The sequence below is a fragment of the Carettochelys insculpta genome, chromosome 31 (genome assembly GCF_033958435.1).
Source record: "Carettochelys insculpta isolate YL-2023 chromosome 31, ASM3395843v1, whole genome shotgun sequence".
Taxonomy (NCBI): Eukaryota; Metazoa; Chordata; order Testudines; family Carettochelyidae; genus Carettochelys; species Carettochelys insculpta.
In genome coordinates, this window is record NC_134167.1 from 3385306 (window position 1) to 3412012 (window position 26707).

Genomic DNA, 26707 nt, shown 5'->3' on the forward strand with positions numbered 1-26707 from the left:
TTTCTCCACACCATTCATGATTTTATATACCTCTATCATATCGCCCCTCAATCGCCTCTTTTCCAGACTGAAAAGTCCCAGTCTCTCTAGCCTCTCCCCATATGGGACCCGTTCCAAACCCCTAAACATCTTAGTCGCCCTTTTCTGAACCTTTTCTAACGCCAATATATCTTTTTTGAGGTGAGGAGACCACATCTGCACACAGTACTCAAGATGTGGGCGTACCATAGTTTTATATAGGGGAAGTATGATATCTTTTGTCTTATTATCTATCCCTTTTTTAATAATTCCTAACATCCTATTTGCTTTACCGACTGCCGCTGCACACTGCGTGGATGTCTTCAGAGAACTATCCACTATAACTCCAAGATCCCTTTCCTGATCTGTCGTAGCTAAATTTGACCCCATCATGTTGTACGTGTAATTTGGGTTATTTTTTCCAATGTGCATTACCTTACACTTACCCACATTAAATTTCATTTGCCATTTTGCTGCCCAATCACTCAGTTTGCTGAGATCTTTTTGTAGTTCTTCACAATCCCTTTTGGTTTTGACTGTCCTGAACAACTTGGTGTCATCTGCAAACTTTGCCACCTCACTGCTTACCTCATTTTCTAGATCATTGATGAACAAGTTGAACAGGATCGGTCCCAGGACTGACCCCTGGGGAACACCACTAGTTACCCTCCTCCATTGTGAAAATTTACCATTTATTCCAACCCTTTGTTTTCTGTCTTTTAACCAATTCCCGATCCATGAAAGGATCTTTCCTCCTATCCCATGACCGCCTAATTTACATAAAAGCCTTTGGTGTGGGACCGTGTCAAAGGCTTTCTGGAAATCTAGGTATATTATGTCCACTGGGTGCCCCTTGTCTGCATGTTTATTAACCCCTTCAAAGAATTCTAATAGATTAGTTAGACACGACTTCCCTCTGCAGAAACCATGCTGACTTTTGCCCAACAATTCGTGCTCTTCTACGTGCCTTGCAATTTTATTCTTTACTATTGTTTCTACTAATTTGCCTGGTACTGATGTTAGATTTATCGGTCTATAATTTCCAGGGTCTCCTCTGGAGCCTTTTTGAAATATTGGCGTTACATTGGCCGTCTTCCAGTCATTGGGTACCGAACTCACAGAGTTCCTTAAACATTGACATGAGCAATAAACCCCATTGAGTTAAAAAGCATTATAAAATACTTTGTCCAGCCATATGAGACTACATGGCTTCCTGGCCCAAGTTATAACCAAGTTACTACCATTTGAGGGCTGTTCTGGTACCTGGCATGTGAGGTGAGTTGGTGCTGATAACTCAAGTGGATCCATGTCATAAAACTACCCCTACATAATTGACAGTAGTATTGTTTGCTCTGTTGCCTTAGCACCCCAGAGCCAAAGGCCTAGATCTGGACAAACACAGGACAAAATGAAGGTTCCCTATCTAAATAGTTGCCTCTCTCATTGCATGTTTTACTAGAGAAGCCAAGGATTCTATGGGTTGCAGAGACCAAACCCAGCTGTTGCTCCCCCTTGAGAGTTGGAGGCATGTTGCCCTATCGGTATGGGGGAAGCTTGCCTTAGGTCATTCATGCTATATCTCTTCTGTAGACAAGAAATCAGTATTGAGGGGCATAACAGAGCTAGGCTGACACAGTTGGGCTTTGAGGAGGCAGCAGTTTCCCTAGCAGGCTAAAACTGCTTGGTGGAAATGAGCAATAGGTCACCCCTGCTTCTGATTGTTCTAATGAAAATTCTGATGCTCACACTAGTATGGGAGACATAATCAGAGACTGATGATGCTTTGCTGGTTGAGCTGCAAATGGATAGTCTAATCATCCTCCTTCTGGATGTGGGTCAGGAACTGACAACTACTTGAGTGACCAGATCCAGAGGCCCTTGGTGATAATCCCTGCATAAGGACAAGCCAGTGTAAATAAAGGGCATTTTAGAAATGAAGGGGCTGTGAACTGGCAAAAGGCAGGGAAACAGCAGAAAGCTGAGGCTGAGAGTTTGTTCTCATACAGCCCACGGGCTGAGGGCTGGAAATATCATCAGAGGGTTGGGTTACACATGTTAACTTTTCAAAATAAGAAAATACATTTAGAAATGCACACAGAGCCAGGTAGGTCTCCCAGTACTTTGGGATCTAATCCAAAGCCTACTGAAGTACATAGACTCCCACAGACTTTAATGGACTATCGGCTTAGTATCTTAGTTCTCAACTTCTAGCCCTTGTCTGAGGGTCACATTTTGCTAATCCTAAATGTGTCCATTTGGACTGAGGCATTAGTAACCTAGCACCCATTGACTTTCATTGGGATTTGGGTACTTAAACACACCTAGGTGTCTTTACAATGCCAATGTTAGGGCTGGTCAGAAAAGAGATTTCTTTTCCACAGCCATACTGATTTCAACATTTTTGTTCCAGTTCAGGACATAATGGAGAAATTTTTCCCACGGAATGAAAATTCCAAAAGTTGTTTTAATGTGACACGTTCAAAGGACCTAACATAAAATGTGATGTTATAAAATGAAATGAAACACTTTTACGTTATCAACACATTATCAACCGAAAACATTTTTCACTTCCAACAGAAATGTAAGTGAAATCAACACATTCTCCCAAAAATGTTTTGATTTCAGTGAAACTGTATTGACAGAAAACTGTTCCAGTACATTTTTAAGAGCTCTACCCAATATTCTTCTTCTACAAAGGCTTTTACCAAAACCTATTCAAATGAGAACATCTGAATTTAACCCTCTCCAAAGATCAGGAATCTTTCTTTAGCCTGGCCCATTAGAAAGCGAGGCAGAGAGAGGATAGCAACGAAATTCACATTTTAACACTTCCCTTGATAAAATCTCATCTGTATTTGAATTCAGGGGCTGAAGCTGTTTGAAAATTAAATCTTTAGCGCTCCAGTTTTAAAAGAGAGCTGGCTAATCCCCAGGGCTTCAGACTTCACAGAGTAACTGATGATGCATATCCTGGAGATAGATAGATATATGGTCTGTGAGCACATGCCTCAGGTTTGTCTGCCCTGGCTGTGAAAAAGGGTGAAACACAGCACAGACCTGGAGATACTAAGTGGGGATGAAAATAACAGCAAAAGGGTTTAAAGTGAGATGAGATCTACACACACACAAACAAAAAACAGCCTTGGAAGATGAATGCTGCGGACTGACCAAAGCAGATGATTATAAAGGATACTTTGCTGTAAGACCATGTTTTACTACATGTTTGTATAGCATCCTGCACCATGGGACCTGAACCCACTGGGGTCTCTGGGCATTGTTGCAATAGGGATATTAAATAATAGTACACAGTAGAGTGACCCTGAATGGTCTGTTCTTTAGGGGCCTCCTGGAAACCTGCTCACATTCCCTGTTCACCTCCTTGGCTGCAAATCATTTCAGCACAGCGCTCAAGGAATGCCACAGCTCTCAGATTACAGCAAAAGCCCATGATATCACCCATCAGCCTAGCTGGTGTGACTGAGCTTGGAGTGGGTGGACCCTGGGAGGGGTTTGCCTGGATAACTCCAGTGAAATTTGCCAGGAAGAAGCAGCTCCAGGATTTCTGCACCACATTTCTCTGGCTGCAGGGTATTTTTTAAAGCTGAGAGGACCCCTTCAAACTGCATTCAGCTCAGAAGAGGAACATCTATGCAAAGAGAACAGAAGGAACAGAGGTCACCCCCCACTAAAGCATCTCTAGGTAAGTGCAGTCCTGCTTCACGGCAATCCGAAGAGAGGCATTATTATCACAAAGTAATGTCAGCCTGATTCGTGTGGGCAACTTTTTTATTGTGTTTTGACAGCCAGCTTAAACCAACCACCTCGCCTGCTTCAAGGCTGAAAGTTGACTGTGCTCTTCGCTGCTCTTTGAACATCTTTTATTTCTCTCTTCAGTTGGTTTTTTCAGCATCTACATCTAGAAAGGAGGGTGAGATGGGTAGAGAGAATTATTTTTTGCTACAGATCTTTCTCTGCTGCTTGGCAGAGCTGGTTGGTGGTTAAGTAAAACATTTCTCTCCTGTTTGCTTACAGGAATGAGTTGGGACTGGACTAATGAAGTGGAAATAACCTCTTGCTAAATGCCTGCTGGTTAAGACAGCATAGATGCTGGCATAAGGTTAACCTGTGCCTGATTGAGTCTAGAGCCCCTGCAATCAACTCTGTGTAAATGTCACAGGTCTGAGATTTCAGAAGCTGTTTTAATTCTCTTGCTTGAATAAATGGTTCTCAAAAGGAAACTTGGAAAAGCAGATGTTCCTTGTTCAGGGAGGTTGTGAAATACAAACAGATCTATTTTCATCAGGGGAAATGTTCTTTCTGTTGTAGTGCTATGCTTCTGTTGAAATGGAGCCAATGTGCTCTTTCCTGAAGTGTTATCTATGCACCAAACCATTCTTTCTTCAGGGCTGCTTTAGTCCATTTTATGTCGAAGCTCTTACAGCAGTGTCCCTGTAGGTTTCAGGAATCTCAAGAGGGCATCACAGAACATTGCCTAGAGTTGGCACCAACTGCACAGTTGAATAAAAGCTAACAAAGTTTCAGCGTGGAAACTTATGATGAGCTCTTTCTGGAATGCGTCTGCTCTCACATGGAACCAGTGCTGAAGGTGTTAGAGAAGCAAACTGCTCTTCTTGCAGGTGCTACATAGCTGAAAATAGCAGGTGCTCCAGTCTATCCCACTGGAGGGGAATCTGAAATCCGGTAGTTGGGAGATGACCTTAAAGCAAAACTTGCACTGAAATATTTGGGAGTTTAGGGAGAAAAACACAGTTGGAAATCATTTCCTAAAGACAGTGTTGTGCTGTTTTCAAACATCTGCTTGATAGGCACCGAAAATAATTTGCTTTAGGGTTTCCACTCATCAGTTTAATTGCACCCACAGTATACCACCCACGTAGTGTCTCCTTGGTTGGCAGCTACCGTGCGGTTACAAATCAGACAATGCAAATATTGGCATGAGATACTGACAGAGCAGCAAATCTAAGAAGAAACCACATCTTTTTGCATAGAAGTCTTGATTCATTGTTAAACAGCTCATCTGGGCTCGCTCAGTGTTATGTGAACTTAGAAAACATCCAAGAGAAAGGGGCTTTGTGGTTTTACCATTAGTGATAACGTGTGAGCCAGTCCCGTGGCGAGTAGTGAGTAACAAGATGATTCTTTTTAAGATCACCTAATATGGAGTGAGGCAGCGTTGAACCTCTCCATCACTGCGTGAGTACGTCTGAATGAGGTCTGTAGCCCTGTGTGGTCTTGGTCAGATTTGACAAGCTAAGTGGAGGCTGTCCAGGTTCATACTACCAAGGATATAGAGCTTTTGCAGAAAGTAGTCTTCATTAGTCTGTGCCATTCGGCTCCCATATTGAAAAATGGTCAGTGTTCGTTGCTGGAGGGTTCTGTCTGTCTTCTGCGCGATGAAATAAAACTGAACACTTGTGGTCATCCAAGTTGCCTGGCAGTTGTTTGCAAGTTGTTAACCTCCAGGTTTCCCATCTGAATTTCATTCCTCGCCTATGTTCTTCTTTCAGTTTCGTATTTAAACTATTGTTAGTTCTGATCCTAAACTTCTTTGCACGGTGTCGCTGTACACTGTTAAACAGCTGCCACATTCCACCCTCGAAATGGCTGTGCTTCGTTAGTGGGCAGCATGATTGCACAGTTCATCCACAGTTTTCTTTCTGAAGCACTTCAGGATGAAAGGTGCCACTGTGCTAAGTGTGAAATGCTCTAGGAATGGGGCGTGTGCCTCGATACAGAGTATGTTATGAGTGTGTGTAAATATACATAGTAGGTGAATTTGAAGCCCAGAATTAGCCCTTGAAGTCAACAGCCTTCCACCAATGATCAGTTTGATCCAGTGTTTGCAGACTGTATGTTTACATCTTCCAATAATCAGTGGCAACACCATATGGAAAGTAATGATTAAAAATCACCTTCATTGTCAGGACAAACATTCTTTCTGCTTAGCTGTAAAGGAGGCTATAAGGGGAGCTAGAACTGAGTGCAACCCAGGAAGAAAAAGCAGAGAGCTTTAAAATAAAGGAAGGCTCGCATACTTGTTATCTTTCCTCCCTTCCATCCAGCCCTGCGGGCCAGGCATATTATTGGAAACAAAATCTTCAGGGAGAATTAGGAAATTCAAAAATAATTGGTGAAGCTAAGAGCCACAATGCTACTGTCAAAATCAACCTCAGCAGCTCTGGGTCCCAGCAATGCTACTGTTCCCAGGCAATTTCTTAATGAGTTGTGGTACCCTGTGCTTCTCACCCCTCCTAGCCCCTTCTTCAGGCTCTTCCGTTAGGTGATATTGATGACACGTAGTCATGGCTATCGCAGTGCATCTGAAGGGTTTGCTGGAATCAGGGGCCTGTACAATTTCACTGGGCGGTGGTCACGGCTGCGTGGGGCGGCTACATTTTTGCTTTTTTAAAAGGTGATCTGCATTTTTGGCCACCAGAGCTGCTCTTTTCAGGTCTTGAATATAAAGCGAGTGAGAGAGGCTTCCGGGCATCTGTCTTTTTGGTTGTGAAAAGTTGTCTGTTGCAAATACGTTTATCCCACCAGCTTCTCTCTTCTGGCAGACAAATGAAATGTGCTCTGTCTGGTTTCCCTGGGTTTCCACTTGTTGTAGGTGGTTTGTTTAGTCAGGGCTGCTTTTATTTTAAAGTTACTTAAAACAGGAGTCTGGAGCTGAGACCAGAAAGCTCATTGTACTTATTTGATGTTCCTCTCTTCTTAGCCAAGCTGGATCCTGAGACTAGTGAAGTCAGGTAGCACGCGTGCCAGAGAACAGCATGATCTCTTTTCGGAGGTAGCCATGTTAGTCTGTTCCAGAAAAAACAACCAGTCCGCTGGCCTGGGGAGCTGACAGCATCTGAGAGCCCTTGGGCAAGGTGTGTGTGTGTGTTGGGGGGGAGCTCTGCTTCCCTTTTCCAGATGCGCTCAGGGCAGCCAGCCCCTCCCACCCAACCCTTAGTGTTGCCCACACAGGTGGCAAAACAAAGGCCCTGGGGCTCCAGCTGCTGCTGCTGCTGCTGCTGCTACTGCTACAGAAGCAATAGCCGCCAGAGCCCCAGGGCAATGCCCCTGGAGTCCCCCACCCCATCACGTACTTTCCAATGCCACCTTAAAGACTACACAGTATTACCCTAGGCAGAAGCTTTTGTGAGTTGCAACTGCATGACCTGTTACTTTATCCCTGCAAGCCCTGCCGAAGTGCACAAGGCTCTGCAGGCTCTTCGCAATGAATGGGCGGTGCACTCATCCGCCCCTCATAGGAGTACTTTACTTAGGAGTACTCGCTAAAATGAGGGACGCACATAAGTATTCATGCTCACAAGGTGAGTGAACTTCCCCGGTAATATGAGTTTTAACCGCCTTCACCCACCTGCTACCAGGTTTTAAGCCCCTGTCCTGCCCCAGGGACCCAAGCTGCTGCTAGGTACAGTAATCCGCACCCCGCCCCAGACGCATGCACTCAACAAGCACATATCACGAGTTTAGGTGAGGGGTGTGCGAAGAGAGTGCCGTGGGAGGGGGGAAGAGACCCGTAGCCCCACAGCAGGCTCTGCCCCAGCTGGGGGGTCCCTGGCCAGGGGGCGGGGAGACCCACTGCCCCGCAGCTGGCTCTACTCCAGCTGTGTGGGGTCCCTGACCAGGGGACAGGGAGACCCACAGCCCTGTGGCTGGAAGCTGGCTGTCTGACAGCCCTGTGTTTGGGGGAAGAGCGGCAGAAGTCTCTTCGCTAATCTTAGCCGTGAGCTGGTCAGTTTCCTGGCCCTGCAAGTCATGGGGAAACTGGAAGCAGACTGCTCCTGGTTCCCAGCTCCTGCCACTCTGGGAGCCAGAAAACTGACCTGCCTTGGGGGTTCCTGGCTCCCTTCCCCTGGCAGGAAAATATGAGTTATTCATGTGTGGCAGGAACAACCTCTATGTAACTCAAGGGTTTACTGTATTAGTCCCCATAGACCTCAACCTCAGCCAGGTTTTAACCCCACCCCCATGGTCGCAAACGGCCTCCAGCATTACAGCCCCCCCAGCAGCCCCAAATGTCCCCCAGCCTTAGACCCCCACTGCATCCCTAATGCTCCCAGCCTTAGATCCCACCCCCCTCCACATCCCGAACAACCTTAGATGCTCCATCTCCTTCCGCAGCCTCTTCACCAAGGCTACGAGGCTGGGCAGCTCCCCCAGCCCTCCTGCTCCCAGGGAACAGTCTTTAAAACTAATTCACTCAAGTGTTAAGCTTTCAGCACCCAGGCATAAGGTAATTGCAATCTTTAGTGCTAGAGAGAACTGCCCTCTCCAGCTGCTATCTCTATTGATAGATATGTGCCTGAGGCAGCAGTGTTAAGAAACCGCAAATGGCTTCTTTAACAGCCATGGGCAGCTCGCAATTCTCCAACGGGCGACCCTTAACAAATTTAACGGCGACCCGTAGGTTGGGAATTCCTGCTCTGCGCGCATAGACTACATCCTATATCTGGTGCCAAACTATTCAAACGTGTCAGAAAAGTACCTAAACTCAACTGATTTGAGGAGATGGGTCTGTCCCACGAAAGCTCATCGCTGACTTAATCGTTTTGTTAGTCCTTAAAGTGCTACATTTCTGCTGTTTTGTTTTGTTGGAGTACAGACTAACACGGCTCCCTCTCTGATACTATTCAACTGGTTGATGTCAAGTTACGAGTACCTAGAATGACTTGGAGACTTTTACATGTATTTTAATAGGAATTTAGTTTCACTCTTCTGAGTTTTCACCTGTGAGCAGAAATTTGGGAACCAATTGTGCTCATATAGGCTACGTCTACACGTGCACGCTACATCGAAATAGCTTATTTCAATGTAGCGACACGGAAATAAGCTATTTCGATGAATAGCGTCTACACGTCCTCCAGGGCTGGCAACATCGACATTCAGCGTCCAAGCTGGGCGGCACCACATCGAAATAGGTGCTGCGAGGGAACGTCTACACGCCAAAGTAGCACACATCGAAATAAGGGTGCCAGGCACAGCTGCAGACAGGGTCACAGGGCGGACTCAACAGCAAGCCGCTCCCTTAAAGGGCCCCTCCCAGACACACTTGCACTAAACAGCACAAGATACACAGAGCCAACAACTAGTTGCAGACCCTGTGCATGCAGCATGGATCCCCAGCTGCAGCAGCAGCAGCCAGAAGCCCTGGGCTAAGGGCTGCTGCACACGGTGACCATAGAGCCCCGCAGGGGCTGGAGAGAGAGCGTCTCTCAACCCCTCAGCTGATGGCTGCCATGGAGGACCCCGCTATTTCGATGTTGCGTGATGCGGATCGTCTACACGTTCCCTACTTCGACGTTGAACGTCGAAGTAGGGTGCTATTCCCATCCCCTCATGGGGTTAGCGACTTCGACGTCTCGCCGCCTAACGTCGAAGTTAACTTCGAAATAGCGCCCAACAAATGTAGCCGTGACGGGCGCTATTTCGAATTTGGCGCCGCTACTTCGAAGTAGCGTGCACGTGTAGACACGGCTATAGTGAGGGATGAGTGTACTGGGGTTTAGAGTTTATTTTGTTTTCCAGACTGTTGGCAGTTTGTTCTGTTCAGTTTGTTGCAGTCTGGTGAGATCCTGGGTTTGCAAAAGAAGCTACCCGCTTGCTACAGGATGTCAACTCTTTTGTTTTTAACGATCATTCGGGCAGAACTGAAGTGTCCAAAAACCCCTGATGCTGTTTGCTCATAGTTGTTGGCTTTCTCATGTGAATGGTTACATTCAGATTCAGTGGTGTCCTTACCCATAAGTAGCTGTGTATGGTGCTCCTGAAAATATAGGGCACCACTGGGTCTTAATGTCCACCTTGTCCATCTCTTTCTGTTCCTGCTTTATGGTTCTGATTCCTCCTCAGAGAATCTCGTTAACTTAAACATGAAAACATCTGCCACAGCTGTTAGAACCTGTGGAAGAGTTTACTCTGAATTTCCTGTTAGTTGACAGGAGTTTAGTGTAAAATTTGCTTTAAAAATATTTTGTTATTGTGTCCAGGTTGATCCCTGTGTATCATAAGAACATAAGAATGGCCATACTGGGTCAGACCAAAGGTCCATCCAGCCCAGTATCCCGTCTGCCGACAGTGGCCAATGCCAGGTGCCCCAGAGAAGGAGAACAGAAGACAATGATCAAGTGATTTATCTCCTGCCATCCATCTTCTGCCCTTGTACTGAAGGCTAGGGCACCATACTTTACCCCTGGCTATTAGCCATTTATGGACCTAACCTGCAAAAATTTATCGAGCTCTTTTTTAAACCCTAATAGAGTCCTGGCCTTCACAGCCTCCTCCAGCAAGGAGTTCCACAGGTTGACTGTGCGCTGTGTGAAGAAAAATTTCCTTTTATTAGTTTTGAACCTACTACCCATCAATTTCATTTGGTGTTCCCTAGTTCTTGTATTATGGGAAAAGGTAAATAATTTTTCTATGTTCACTTCCTCCACACCATTCATGATTTTATATACCTCTATCATATCGCCCCTCAATCACCTCTTTTCCAGACTGAAAAGTCCCAGTCTCTCTAGCCTCTCCCCATATGGGACCCGTTCCAAGCCCCTAATCATCTTAGTCGCCCTTTTCTGAACCTTTTCTAATGCCAATATATCTTTTTTGAGGTGAGGAGACCACATCTGCACGCAGTACTCAAGATGTGGGCGTACCATAGTTTTATATAGGGGAAGTGTGATATCTTTTGTCTTACTATCTATCCCTTTTTTAATAATTCCTAACATCCTATTTGCTTTACCGACTGCCGCTGCACACTGCGTGGATGTCTTCAGAGAACTATCCACTATAACTCCAAGATCCCTTTCCTGATCTGTCGTAGCTAAATTTGACCCCATCATGTTGTACGTGTAATTTGGGTTATTTTTTCCAATGTGCATTACCTTACACTTACCCATATTAAATTTCATTTGCCATTTTGCTGCCCAATCACTCAGTTTGCTGAGATCTTTTTGTAGTTCTTCGCAATCCCTTTTGGTTTCGACTGTCCTGAACAACTTGGTGTCATCTGCAAACTTTGCCACCTCACTGCTTAGCTCATTTTCTAGATCATTGATGAACAAGTTGAACAGGATCGGTCCCAGGACTGACCCCTGGGGAACATCACTAGTTACCCCCCTCCATTGTGAAAATTTACCATTTATTCCAACCCTTTGTTTTCTGTCTTTTAACCAATTCCCGATCCATGAAAGGATCTTTCCTCCTATCCCGTGACCGCCTAATTTACATAAAAGCCTTTGGTGTGGGACCGTGTCAAAGGCTTTCTGGAAATCTAGGTATATTATGTCCACTGGGTGCCCCTTGTCCACATGTTTATTAACCCCTTCAAAGAATTCTAATAGATTAGTTAGACACGACTTCCCTCTGCAGAAACCATGCTGACTTTTGCCCAACAATTCGTGCTCTTCTACGTGCCTTGCAATTTTATTCTTTACTATTGTTTCTACTAATTTGCCTGGTACTGATGTTAGACTTATCGGTCTATAATTGTCAGGGTCTCCTCTAGAGCCTTTTTTAAATATTGGCGTTATATTGGCCGTCTTCCAGTCATTGGGTACCGAAGCGGATTTAAAGGATAGGTTACAAACCACTGTTAATAACTCCGCAATTTCACATTTGAGTTCTTTCAGAACCCTTGGGTGAATACCGTCTGGTCCTGGAGACTTGTTACTATTCAGCTTATCAATTAACTCCAAAACCTCCTCTAATGTCAATTCAATCTGTGAGAGTTCCTCAGATTTGTCACCTAAAAAGGCTGGCTCAGATTTAGGAACCTCTGTAACATCCTCAGCCGTGAAGACTGAAGCAAAGAAATCATTTAATCACTCCGCAATGGCACTGTCTTCCTTGATTGCTCCTTTTAGATCTTTATCGTCCAAGGGCCCCACTGCTTCTTTAGCAGGCTTCCTGCTTCTAATGTATTTAAAAAACATTTTACTATCATTTTTTGAATTTTTGGCTAGCTGTTCCTCAAAATCTTTTTTGGCTTTTCTTACTACGTTATGACACTTAGTTTGGGAGTGTTTATGTTCCTTCCTATTTTCCTCACTAGGATTTGACTTCCACTTTTTAAAAGCTGCCCTTTTCTCTCTCACTGCCTTTTTAACATGGCTGTTAAGACATGGTGGTTCTTTGTTAGGTCTCTTACTGTGTTTTTTTTATTTGGGGTATACATTTAAGTTGGGCCTCTAGTATGGTGTCTTTAAACAGTTTCCATGCAGCTTCCAGGGATTTTAGTTTAGTTACTCTACCTTTTAGTTTCTGTTTCACTAGCTTCCTCATCTCAGTGTAATTCCCCTTTTTGAAATTAAATGCCAGAGTGTTTGACCGCTGCGGTGTTCTTCCCAACACAGGAATATTAAAAGTTATTATATTGTGGTCACTATTTCCAAGCGGTCCAGTAACAGTTACCTCTTGGACCAGATCCTGCGTTCCAGTCAGGACTAGATCGAGAATTGACTCTCCCCTTGCGGGTTCCTGTACTAGCTGCTCCAAGAAGCAGTCATTTAAGGCATCAAGAAATTTAATCTCTGAATCCCGTCCTGAGGTGACATGTACCCAGTCAATATGGGGATAATTGAAATCTCCTATTATTACTGTGTTTTTTATCGTGATAGCCTCTCTAATCTCCCTTAACATTTCACCATCACTCTCACTGTCCTGGTCAGGTGGTCGGTAATATATTCCTAATGCCATATTCATATTAGAGGAATGAATTGCTATCCATAATAATTCTACGGAACATTTTGATTCCTTTAGAATTTTTGTTTCATTTGATTCTATATTATCCTTCACATATAGTACCACTCTGCCACCCGCACGACCTGTTCTGTCTTTCCGATATAATTTATATCCCGGTATGATAGTGTCCCACTGATTGTCCTCATTCCACCATGTTTCTGTGATGCCTATTATGTCAACTTCCTCCTTTGATATGAGGTACTCCAGTTCACCCATCTTATTAGACAGACTCCTAGCATTTGTGTAAAAACACTTTAAAAAACTACCACTATTTATATGTCCGCCTTTCACAGACGCCTTGGATTTTTTTATATATGCAATTGTTTCACATCTGATCTTGCCCATATATTATTTCCCATGTTCCCTATCTGACTAACTTCTCGGGCATCCCTATCTATGGAGCCTCGTGTAAGAGAAGTCTCCGTCTGATCCACGTGCTCCCCCCGCACCAATCGGCTTTCCCCCACCTCTTAGTTTAAAAACTGCTCTACGACCTTTTTAATGTTTAATGCCAGCAGTCTGGATCCACCTGACTACAACTCCCCAATCACTTAAGCAGATCTGACCGTGGGTGCAGAAGTGTCCTTATTTCAATCAAAGCTGGCAACCTGCCCTATTTATAGACAAAAGAGACAACATTCATCTGCTTCTTGTCTTTTTGTGCTAGAAGAAAATGTCTAGGCACTGAATACTGAAAACCCAACGTGTACAGTTAATGTTGTACTTTCTCGGGCTGGTGAATGACGGCTATTCACGAATCCCCATTGTGAAGCAGCACAGACAATAGCAATCGGAATGTCAATTGTTCCTTCTCTTTCGAAGGTACACCCCATTGTGTGCAAGCCATATGGAGCCGTACTGACACCTGTAGTACAAAGGGATTTTAAATTTTGCTTTAAGGTGGCTATTAAAACCTTTTTTTTTTTAAAGTCTTAGAAGAAAAGTTGACATGTAGGGAGGAGAACCTCCTATTTCTGGCAACGTTTGAGTCGCTCAAGTAAAAAGGAATTCTTGGTGGCAGCCCATGAATTCTGCAGAGTTCATAGTAGGAGTTTGTGGTGGCCAATAGAACATTTGCTTCACCTGCTAAATTTTCGGAAGAAAGTAAAACACAACGTGATTGTGAGGAAAAAGAGCTGTAGGTTTCCTCAGAGCCCTGTGCTTTCCATTACTGAGAAAACCTCAGTCCTGAAAAGGGCTGAATCGATACCTTGCAGGATCAAGCATTAAGTATCGTGCTGATGTAGACGGGATAATTCTTTGGGACCTGATGGTGTGTTGAGGTGTCTAGTTACTGCAGTCATGAGCCATGTTCCCGGTTAGCTGAGTGCTTGGGCTGCCGCCAGGAAATGCTACTGCTTTGGGGAGCTTTTTCCCACTGCTCTCCGGCATTGCTTCATTTGGAAACTATTCAGCCTCGAGCCTCCTCATGGTCTCTCACTGACGACTCCACATGCAGGTTGCACGAGTGACAATGTGGAATATCTGAGGTCTGGGGCAGGAAATGGGCTGACATTCAGTTTAGCACAATGTCTGGCTCAAGTTCCCTTTGTTAATTGGAAAATAGCTCTTCCTGCCCTAAAGTGAAGAGCTTCTGCACCCTCACTCCCTGAAAGTGGGTGGAAGTAGTTTGACCCACTGGACTTGTATCTAGTTGACTTGTCTGATGGCTGGAGTTAGCAAGAGGCCAGAGAACATCAGGCAAATCAGCATTAAAAATGATTCTCTTGCACAGCAACATAGATTAATTCTGTCTAGGTGAAGCCATACATGCTGTAATGGACATACACCTTATTGTGGGAATCTGGAAAACTTGGACTGCAAAGTGAATGTTATTCTTGACCACATTGTTCTGTGTTGTTTCCCCCCTATTTTCCCGCCATTTGAAGGGTGAATTTGGCTCTTTTTTAAACGTGTGAGTTTGATGGGATAGCTTCAGAATTAAACTCTTTGGGTAGACTGTTGACTACGCTAGTCTCCTCTGGCCCTTATAATTGCAGTTCCACAGACAGTTGTTTTCAGACTGGAGCTGGCCGGAGAATAAGAACTGTGTTTCTCAACCAATATTAAGCGTTTGACATTTGTCTCTGTTGTGCTGCAGATCAAACCCAAGATTATTTTTTTTTCACTAAAACACCAGGAGGGCGTGACATGGACACGCCCTTCCGTTAGTTCTGTCCAATGGGCCCCCTAAGCTTTTCCATCCATGCAAGGAATAAATTTTGTAATGTGAGCTGAGGCATGTGCAGATGTCCACCACCTGTAAAAACACAGGCTGCCGGCTGCAGGCACTCTGATAATCAGCTGGGTGGCACCTGAATCTCTGCTGAGCGGCCGCTCAAATGTTCAGCTTAAAGGGAACACTGGTTCTGTCCCTTCTTGAGAGAGACAAATGTCACCGTTGTAATCCTGTCTTACCTCTGACACTGAGTTTTCTGCCCATCCAGCCGAGTCGCACGACACCTACCTGCACTGAACAGCAGCTGCTGACGAGAGGAGCTGGCTCTGAGAACCTGGGTGCTGAAAATGGAAGTATTCCTTAGCTTCAGCCCTAACCACTGCTTCCTCATGCTGCTGCTCTTCTTCGCTTCTCTGAGCCCTTTGGGCCTGGCCCAGTATGAGCACTGGCCCTACTACCCCAGCTACCCTGAGCAACCTCTGCCAGAACACCACACTCCCCCGCAGACAGACAGCATCTCCAAGATCCAGCTGCGGCTGGCTGGGTACAAGCGGAGGCACAATGAAGGGCGGCTGGAGGTGTTCCACAACGGAGAGTGGGGCACGGTTTGCGACGATGATTTCTCCCTAACCGCCGCTTCTGTGGCCTGCAAACAGATGGGCTATGTGGATGCTGTGTCCTGGGCATCCAGCGCCAAGTATGGAAAGGGGGAAGGTAATGTCGCTGCGTCTGGGTGGCCCATCCTGGTGTTACGCTTTGCTTTCCCAGATCCCCTGGGCATGCCAAGGTTGTGGCATGGCTTTCAGGGGTAAAGGATTGAAACAAAATGAATTTATAGGGTTGGCTGCATGAAGGCTTCATTCGTGGTGTAAGCCACACACCTACTAGATGTGAAATAGTCAGAGAGGTGGCCGTGTTAGTCTGCTTTCAGTCAAAACAAAACAGCAGAAAGGTAGCACTTTAAAGACTAACAAAATGATTTATTTGGTGATGAGCTTTCGTGGGACAGACCCACTTCTTCAGATTGATCTGTCCCACAAAAGCTCATTCTCAAAATGATTGATTTGGTGGTCTTTAATGTGCTACTTTTCTGCTGTTTTGTTTCTACTGGGTGTGGGTCACTGTCCCATGGAGTGGTACGTAGACTACTTTCAGAGAGAGAAAGAAAATGAGTGTGCTGTACAGCCTTAGCTGAGAGCCATGCGGCTTTTAGCTCACATTGTAAAGGCTCCTGCACTAAGCTCCAGAGGTCACAAGTTCAGGTCCACCTGTCAGTGGTTACAATGGCAAGCTGAGGTGTAAATCTGCACCACTTGTGCTTGTTGCACACTTACTGTCCATGCAAACCTCACTGCTCCACACTAACACTTCACTAGTGTGCTTTGATCCACTCCTGTTTCAAACTACAGACCTTTTAATGCCTGATAGTGAGGTCCATGTGGACGCTCACAGCATGGCAAGCCACTATGGGTTGCACCCCAGCTAGCCACAAATTGATTATTAAAAGCATATTTGGAGTTTAGTAGCTTCATAAGCCTCACTAACAGTACACTTACACAATGAGGAGTCCTTTGGCGCCTTCAGGACTAACAGAGTATTTGGGCATAAGGTTTTGTGGGTAAAACCCACTTCATCCAATGCCACAGGACTCCTCATTTTTTATATGTCTAATTGAGTTATCTGCCATAAGCAAATGTTTGCCTGCTGAATATTTTATAATTGGCAGCACGAAGCAGGAGAGCCAGGTTCACACTTACATATGGCTCCATGCAGTTACCCTGAGGATGAATTTGGTCCCTCATTTAGCACCGTTCTTCAACACTCATACCTATAAATTACCCATAAAAAGCAAGTTGGATGCTCTGAAGTGGCCGTTATGACAGGAAGCTAAAGTCACTTTGGCTTGCCTCTCTTTTCTGTTCTGAAGAAAATAGCTGAGGGGGTGATGCGCAAGTCAAAAGGGATTTTGTTCCACTCTGCGAAGCAGAGAACTGTACCTGTCTCTCCTGAGTGAGCGTACACCAGGCACAGTGTGCAAAGCAGAGATCTATCTGAGCACAGCAGCAGTGTGCTTTCATTTATCAGCCTGAAATGACTGTGCTCCCTGCTTCATGTTTTACATTCACTTAAGGTGGTGAAGGTTTTGAAAAGTGACAGGAGACCCCTTAAAAGGAGCTGGTTTTCAGAGGGGCGATGCCCAGCACGATGAGAAAATCAGGCCTTCTTTGGACAGCATATACTTAGAATTTGATTCCAGTGAGAAGTATGCATTTACCTGGACTGTTGAGCCTGACTCATTCTGTACCAATTTTTTGTGTATCTTGTTTTATTGTGTCTGCAGTTTGACCACTGATGTCTCAAGTCTTTATGCACTTTCCTCCTCAGGCAAAATCTGGATGGACAATGTCCACTGTACTGGGAAAGAGACAACGCTGGCAGCATGTACCAGCAATGGCTGGGGCATCTCAGACTGCAAGCACACAGAAGACGTGGGAATAGTCTGTAATGAAAAGAGAATCCCCGGCTTCCAGTTTGACAAGTCGTATTTCAACCTAGTTGAGGTAAATGGAGTTATAATGTGAAGGAACTGATCCAGTGCCCATTGAAAGTCAATGGGAGGCTTTGGATCAGGTGTGCTATCAGCTAAAGAGATTAGAAACCCTGAAATTGTTGGCAGAGTTGGGCACAACCTGCAGCATTCAGATCTGTGCTCAAACTTTGCCAGTACCTGAGCTCTTCAGAACTGGCGTTTCGATTGAAGTCCCGGGCATATGCTGGGCTTGAGGAAATGATCCTATCTGTTGTTCAACAGCACTGGGTGATGCTTTGGTGTGTTGTCCTAGGTTGGGTCTTTTCTTGTCCACTTAGTCTTAAGGTACATGTTACAATAGAAGAAGTTATATATTACAGCTCCTCCATGAAATGGGTATGATAATTTTCAGTTTCTGCCACCCATTGTTTGCCATGCCTTTTAAGGTGAGAGCCACACTACAGCGGAAGATTGACCATGAGCTGGTCGATGTTCCAGGGTTTCGTTGCATGCATGTGCGGAATGACGCTCCCAGGGGACGGCGTCGACCAAGGTGAGGAGTAAGGGAGGTCGAAGGAAGACTCAACCTTCGGCTGTGTGGACAGAAATGGAAATCAGCCAGGGAAAAGCTGATTTTAGCTACGCAACCAGCATAGCTAAAATTGCTTATCAGCAGTCGACTGCTGTGTCTAGAGTAGTCTTAGCCTAATACTGAAGGGCCTACAGCAGAGACTACCAGTACCTAGTATATTGTGGCACTGAACTCATTTGAGAAATCTCGCTGCTTCTGTAATCTTAAATAATAAAGAAAAATAACAGCTAGTATCTTTTCAGTGTGGAGAATCACAAGGCTCCTTACAAATTAAACGCTCTTTACGAGAACCGCTTTTATCTGTGCTAAAAGACAATTGACCCAAAGGTGAAATATATTTGTTTAATGCCAGACTCTGCATGATTTCTGCTTCCTGTCTTACAGTGCGCTATCCAGCTATCACGGGCAAATATTTCAGGGCGTTTTCTTAGCTTAATTTTTGCCAGCAGTAAAATAGACACATGCTATTTTAAAAGTTTTTTCAGCAGAATTTTTTAATAAGTTTAGCCTATCTTTGTTGTATATGAGAAGATACAACCCCTTTTATTTTCCCTTTTGGGGGGCGGTCACTGTTTAAAAAATGTATTTCCTGGTTTGATTTTTCACTAGTAATAAAGAAAGAATGTGCGTGGTACAGTGCCAGTAATTAGACTACTTCCTTATTTGTTAGAAGCTATAAGTTGGTTGGCATTTTATACAGTTATAATTATGGGCAAATTTGGGTACAAGTTGTTCACAGACATGATTGGATTCTGGGGGTTGCAATGCTCGCAAATGTAGGTTTGACTTATAAGGCAATATTTAAAGGACAGTTTACATGCCCTTGACTAAAGGATGATGAAAGAAAAGCTGTGATAACTCTGTGGAGAGTCTGAAGAAGTTGAGGATTAGTGTGAGGAAAGATGAGAGGAAATTTAACAAGGGTACGCAGGACATCAGGAAAAGAGCTCTTAACTGGGAGCTCAGGCTGTTAGGCCATGGAATAGTTTCCCATGGGTGACTGTGGGATGTCTGTTGTGTTAGTCATTCATGTTAAAACTACATCAAGCAGACTCCTTGAGTATAAACTGCCCAGAGGAATCCTGAAATTGAATGAGGATGAGCTAAGTGAGCAAATAATTCTGTCCGTCTTCAGTTTCATGAGTCTTCTGGTTGAAAAGAACTAGCGATGGCTCAGTGCAAAGTTGCTCTTTACAAAGCTGTAGTGTTTTCCTATGGCAATACAGGGATCACCATTTGTTGTCATTTGCCAGCAGATCCCATCCAATCACCTAGCATACGGATAAGTGGGAATCTGTAGTAGTTGTGTGGTATCTGTGGCTAAGTTCTGGCTTGGCTGTGTAGACATTTTTTACACAATAGTGGCTGGTTTTTTTAACACATTTTAAAACAAGATTCATCAAGTGGCCATTGGCTATAGAGTAACTGGCAATAACTCTTTAACATTTAGTTTCTGCAAATCCCTCCTCTGGAGGGTGATAAATATACAGGTGGTTAAGAAATCTAGCAGTCCCTGTTTAAAGGTGCATTGCCCATGGCTTAGTGGGTGCTCTGCCCACGCTCGGTCTCTGATCTCCGATCCCTGCAGCATTTGAGTGGGCTGTGGGTGGGATGATCTCAACCCTTGGAAGGAAGAGGGGGCAGTGTGTACTCAGTCACCTGAGAAGCTGCTCATGGAGCTCCCAGTATAACAGTAATGGACAAAGCTGCTGTTGCAGGGCAAGTACTGCAAATATTGCCCAGTTGTGGCATAGGGATGAGTCTGTGAAGGAGTGAGAAAGCTTTCCAGGATGGAGGAGATAGTGAAGGGCTCTCACTTGGGCATGCTTCTTACTCTCTGATGTCACTACTTGGGCAAGGTCATGGTCTTATTCCCAGCCACGTGGGTTCAGGCTGCATATTGGGCGCCACCATGTAACTCTCCCTGTTTGAGCAGCCTGTGGGGTTTGAAGCCCTGCCCTTTGCTACAAAAAACAGGGGCCTCTACTGCCTGAGCCTAAGGACTTTGCCCCCAAGGCAGTTACTGTGGCAGACTCACAAACCTCGTGTGTGGGCCACCCACCAGAGGAGTAAAAAGACCCATGCTCTCCCAGGATGAGTGGCTGGGCATTGGCATTTGCCTGAGTGGGTGAAAGAAAATCCAGTGACAGAAGCCTGAGCTACCCTCTGCTTTTCATCAGGAGCATTATGAAGAGGAGGCGAACACTGAGCGTTCTGAGTGCCATTGCACGGGTTCAAGCAGGGGGCTGCGTGTTCTGGTGCAGCCACTAACTAGCAGTGTTCTGGGGTGAAGCCGCTTAGCATCTGTCCCCACATGACACTATGAACCTGCCTCATGTGGATGCTATGTAGCTTCCCCCGTGAACATGTGAAGAACATTGAGACTGTCAAGCAAAAGGCCCCACAGGTGCACAAGGTGTTGCTATGGCGGCGTTCACTCATGGTCCATCACCATTGTCCTGCAGCCTTTCATAGCCCATCAGAGATCTCTCACAACCAGTGCAGTGGTACTTGTGCTATAAAGGAGTGTACACAAAATCGTGGCCTACTGGAGAGGATTTGGGCAGTTGATTGCTTCCCTCTATTCACCCTGGGATTCTCAGCACAGAGGCTGGAGGAAAACTGCGTCAGTCTAGACATAGGTCATTTCACTTGGGGCTGCTTCTGAAGTTAATCATAACATCTAGAACTCTAGTGCTTAGCTAATGGAAAAGCTGAGGGGTTGACTAATGAATTACACACGCTGGGTGAACTTAGGGCTGGCTTGTTCCAGCTTTCTGTTGCTTGTGAGGCTCTCATTCATTTTTATACTTTCCATGCAAAGCTTAAGTCATTTCCATAACATAAATATGAGTCACCAAGAAGATCCCGCAGGAGCAGGAGAAGATGTGAAATAAATTCTCCAATAGCTGGTTGATCTCTGAGGCTGTGCGAAACTCACTGTCTGTGCTAAATGACAGTAAGCAGCCCTAGGCTTGAAAAATTTGCCTCTAATTATAGTGCAAAAGAGGCCAGAAAGGGAGAGAAAACCCTGAGCTTTGGCTGGTGCATGTAACTCTCTCATGAAACCTTCCATTCCCTGAAAAGAAGAGGGGGTTAGCTCTCTAAGCCCCTCTCCTTCCCTTGCTAGCAGTGACGCAGTTGATTGTTGGCACACCGGTCAGTGTAGTGCAGCTGAAGTTTGGTGTTAGACCTCTTTCCGCTAGCTGAGAATTTGACCCAATATCAGCATGTGCCTACCTCCTGTTTGTCACTTTGAACTGTTGGGGCCTCCTAAATAGGACAAAAACATACCATTGCTTTTACTGTGCACAGCCAAACCCATTTTATCGCACCCCTTTGTGAGATCAGGGCACATGCTGGAAGGTCCTCTCCTCTCTTGTTTTATTACAGCAGGACCACAGACCAAGGCTAAGGGTGATCTGCTATGAATTTTAAAAATTCCATTCCAAGGGTATTTTATAATAGCAGCTCACTGCTAAATTTTGAACCTCTTCTCCCCCTCCCCGCTGCTGGGCAGCTGGTGTGACCCAGTTTCAAGCCAAAGGGGATGAGATCAGGGGGTCATAAGATGCAAAGACAGGGAGGTCAAGATGCCTGTGTGAATGAATGTTGAAAGTCTTTGCTGCTTTTCCAGGACAAGGCTGAGAATCTTGCACATCTTGCTCAGACTCGCCCCAGGAAACTGTTGCATTTGTACACTTCTGCTTTTTTATTTCTAGCCCTCCTGATTCAGTCTTCTCTCATTCACCCCCTTTTGCCAGTGGAAGGTTTCTGGGGTTCAGGGAGCCTGGAATTCTTTTCTAAATAGAAGCGTTATGGTCTGACAAAACTCCACTGGTTTAATGGTAATCAGTTTTTAAACCAATGCAAAACCTCCCATGTGGACATGTTTAGATCAGTTTAATTTAATCCAGTTCCCAATGGATTTAAGATTAGTGACAATAAATTTGGCTTAAGCTGAAATAAGAACTTTGCACCACTTTAAAACTTCAGCTTTGACCAATCCAGGGCATCTTTCTCATGTTGCTAAGACCAGACTCGTAACAACTGGGGTATTTGGTAAATGAATGCTTAGAAGGATTGTGTGGATAAGGATGATGGAACCTGCTTACATGGGTAAATTAAGCTACACACTTCACGGCTAGTATTTACTGTAGCAGTCCCAATTATCTCCAGTGGATGGCTTTATAGTGATACTCTTATCTGCTTTCAAGTGAAGCTTATCTCTGGCATAAGTGAATTCCAAGTGCCAATACTCTCCATTGTCAGATGCTGCCGCTGCTAAATTTTTTAGCCTAAGGCGATGTCTACAGGCCAGGAAAACGCTTGCACCTGGCCTGTGTCATCTGGCTCAGGTGTATCGGTTTGGGATGTAGGGCTATGCGGTGTCAGTGTAGACATCAGGGTTCAGGCTGGAACCCCTGCTGTGAGATTCCACCAGCTGGGAATGCCCCAGAGCCCTGTTCTCAACCCAGGCCTGGATATCTACACTGCAGTTGTACAGTCCTGTAGCGTAAACCCCAGCATCAGCTGGTGTGCACCAGCCATTGGTGTTTTTATTGCACATCCCAAGGGGTTATTGAGTTCTGAGTTACATTACTGGACCTGCCACTAACTCCTTAGGTAAGCTATGGGAAAGACTTTTAACCTCTTTGTGCTTTCACTTTTCCCCTCTGGAATATGGAGATCATGTCACAGCCTCCTTGGGAGATAGGTGAGACAGGTGACTGACCTGGAAAATGCTTCTGAGATCTCTCTGGGATAAATGCTATAGAACTGCCATGCATTATAGAGGTTTAACACCGAAGACTGTATCATTACCTGGTATAAGTCAGCATAGCTCCATTTCAGTGAGACTCAGTCAATGGAGCTATGCAAGTTTATACCAGCTGAGGATTTGAGCCAGGTTCCTAAAATCAAACCAGCAAAATATTTATGTTCTTAACAAGCAACATTATATCCCTCTAGCAACTGATATTTTTATTGGGAAATGTCCCTTGAGTTCCTAATCTGAAAACACTGTGAGATGAAATTTTCCAGAGGGGACTGTAGAAGCTTGGTTCGTGTATATGACCAGAAAGACTTTTCCATTGCAGCTCTTTGCAGCCTGAGGATTGTGTCTCTCTCCTAATCTGTTCTTTCCACTCCCATCCTACTATGAAGGAATATACCTGCTTGTTCCTTCTTTGAAACAATAATTCTTCTTGCAGATGAACAAAGGGAGCCTTCCCCAGAGCTTCCGCCCCTGCTAATTCTTTGCAGCCATGTGCATAAGTCCCCTTCTTGCAGCAAGATTGGGGGTTTGTTCTTTGTGGAAAAGCTGACTGTTACCGATTAGCATCTTGTGAAACAGCTGTTTAAACTGTTAACACTTATTCACACTGCAGGGCAAGGAGTTTTTATAAGCAGTACCCTCTCCACCCACAGCCTCCCAGGGAGTGAAGGCTGGTCACATGAGCCGTGTCTACACGTGCACACTACTTCGAAGTAGCGGCACTAACTTCGAAATAGCGCCCGTCACGGCTACACGCGTCGGGCGCTATTTTGAAGTTAACTTCGACGTTAGGCGGCGAGACGTCGAAGTCGCTATCCTCATCAGGAGATGGGGATAGCGCCCTACTTCGACGTTCAACGTCGAAGTAGGGACCGTGTAGTCATTGCGCGTCCCACAGCTTCAAAATAGCGGGGTCCACCATGGCGGCCATCAGCTGAGGGGTTGAGAAACGCTCTCTCTCCAGCCCCTGCGGGGCTCTATGGTCACCGTGGGCAGCAGCCCTTAGCCCAGGGTTTCTGGCTGCTGCTGCTGCAGCTGGGGATCCATGCTGCAGGCACAGGGTCTGCAACCAGTTGTCGGCTCTGTGGATCTTGTGTTGTTTAGTGCAACTGTGTCTGGGAGGGGCCCTTTAAGGGAGCGGCTTGCTGTTGAGTCCGCCCTGTGACCCTGTCTGCAGCTGTGCCTGGCACCCTTATTTCGATGTGTGCTACTTTGGCGTGTAGACATTCCCTCACAGTGCCTATTTCGATGTGGTGCTGCGCAACGTCGAAGTTGAATGTCGATGTTGCCAGCCCTGGAGGATGTGTAGACGTTATTTCGATGTTGCTACATCGAAATAAGCTACTTCGATGTAGGCTTCACGTCTAGACGTAGCCATGGTGAGCACAGCCCAGGGATGACAAAGGTTTCTGGCTGTAGTGAAGCAGGACAGATCTCTCTCAGTCCTTTTGTGCCTCTTTGCTGCTTAATTGTTTGCTGAGCACCCCTCATAATGTTCTCAAAGCATAGATGGCCTGCACATGGTGGACAGCAGATGTTCGTCTCCACTTAAAACATGATAGCAGAGCTGCCACGTCCATGAAGCGCTACAGTGGCAAATACTACAGCAACAGGCAGGGGTCTCCCATTGCCTTAGATAATCCTCTTCTAGTTTAATGGAGCAATTCTTCTATTGACCTAGTGCTGTCTAGACTGGGGGCATAGGCCAGCATAGCTACATCTCTTGGGGGAGTGGTTTTCGCGCCCATGACAGGCATAGCTATGCTGAAGAACGGTGCCTTGAAGACCAGCCCTGAGTGGAGCTCCTTTTTGAAGATGGATGTTTCTAGTGGGGATGGGGAGATACTCGTTACTGCATATGGCCAATGTCCCCTGTAAGCTGAGTGCTTGGGTGGCCATCCAGGAGAGAGCCAGGTACCATCCAGCTGATTAGCAGAGCACCCACAGCCAACAGCTTACGTTGATTACTGGTGGTGCACATCTGTACATCTAGGTGCATATAACAAAATTTATTCAGCCCATCTGTGGAAAAATTTAGAGGGAGCCCTACATACAGCTAACAGCTCTAGTACTCTCAATGAAGTGGGTGTGATTTACGCACCCATTGCTGCTGATGTTGCATCCCCAGTATTGCATTAATGGCTTGATGAATCCAGACCCTTCGCTGGGGGCCAAGTGGTGAACTCCTGATGGCCAGGGATTCAGCAATTGTCTGATTTGCCCAATTACCTTCATTTGGGTTTGTAATCTGTCCTGGTGAAGTCTCCCTGCCATTCCCGCAATGAGTTGAAAGACAGACAGGCTGAAATGTCACACCCAAGAGTTAGTGGTGGAAGATCTGCCACAAAAGGGCACGTGGCCAACTAGAAAGAGCGGTTTTATGCTAGGGCACGTTTTCAGCCATTTGGAGAAAAAAAAACCTCTTCATTCCTCCTTCATTCATCTTCTGTGGCTCTGGCATGTTTCACCCGTGAGGTTTGTTCCAAGTGTCATTTCTCAGGGGTGATCCTATCAGTGCACATTCAAGAGCAGCCCAGTTTACATGCTGCTGGCTGGCAAAAATTAGCCTGCTGCCCATTCTCCTTGGCTGTGCAAATACTCCGCTTAAGTGAGGAAAGGAGCATTTGCTCCATTTTCCTGAGAAGTTTAAATGACAGGCAGCAAACTTCACAACGGGAAATTTTGTCTGTCCTTGGGGAAAAAAAAAATGAAGTGTGCATGGTCTAAATGCCCAGACAGCAACTCATTAATGTTAGGAGGAGAGCTGTGGGTGGGTGGCACCTGAATCACTCAGCTTACAGGGGCCTGTGGCTTGGGGCTCGTTTGCTAATATCACTTTGCCTCTGCAAGCCTTAAAAGGAGAAGACAGATGGATCTTTCACTGCTGAGGGCAGTCCCACTCTTGCTGATGAGTATTAGGAAGAAGCATGCCACTAAGGGGTTAAAAAACAGCCTTGAAGTGCAAGCATGACAGGTGTGTGGCTTACCAAATTCTAATAGGGTTTCTGGTTGTGAATGGAAAGGATGCACAGAAGGAGTGGCTTAGAGTGTGTGAAAGAGAGACAGGCAAATTAAACCTGTTCCCAGCAGTCTTTACATGCATACTTATGTGTGTGAATGTACATACACAATGTGTAATTCACATGGCTAAATTCATCCCTGGTGTAAGCCCATTGTTTTCAGAGGGGAGTTTACCTCATTCTGTTTTACCCAGGTTTTAGAAATTGTTTTGGATTCCATTTTAACAATTTAAGATTAAGCTCGAAGCTGTGCTCTCTCTTATCCTCATCAGTGGCTTGATTTATAGCTTGGGTCTAACCCTGATTGTGGAGTGTGTAACCGAGGCTGTTCCTAGTGACATGTCTTCTGGGCAGACATGGAGATACATTTCATGCTTCCAAGGTCCTGTTAGCATGAGGCAGGGTGAGTACCAAAGGGGGTCTATGTATGTCTACAAATAAGGCCTGTGCGTTCATCGTTGGATTTCCTTGGGAACCTATAAGAAAGGAACAAACAGTGCTATAAATACATACATTGAGTAGCAATAATAGCTCCTCTGTAAAATAGGAGGTGTTCATCCCCTCTCCTTTCACCCAAGGATCTGCGAGCACTTTATAACTCTCAAATTAAGATTTTCGATGCCCTTTTGTCGTACATACCCACTTTGCACATGGCATACAGAACCAAAAAAGGCTAAAAGACCTGATTTTTAAACGTATTAAGTAACTTGCTCAAAACTCACAGTTGTGGAAAGGAACAGTTGGAAACAGAACCCAACAGTCGTAACTTCCCACCAGTGTTCCCTCTAAATATAGCTAATGCTGCACTTTTAGAGAGCTGTAA

At 45.3% G+C, this 26707-nt stretch overlaps 1 protein-coding gene across 1 annotated transcript in view; it reads left to right on the top strand.

Moving 5' to 3' along the window:
• The first annotated feature begins 3595 nt into the window (after positions 1-3595).
• Positions 3596-26707, top strand: part of LOXL2 (lysyl oxidase like 2) — a 71119-nt gene continuing 48007 nt past the window's right edge. The window contains exons 1-3 of the mRNA XM_074981654.1: positions 3596-3718; positions 15234-15679; positions 17351-17526. Coding sequence (XP_074837755.1) covers positions 15313-15679; positions 17351-17526 — 543 coding nt within the window. The 5' untranslated portion in view covers positions 3596-3718; positions 15234-15312. The remainder of the gene's footprint in view (positions 3719-15233; positions 15680-17350; positions 17527-26707) is intronic.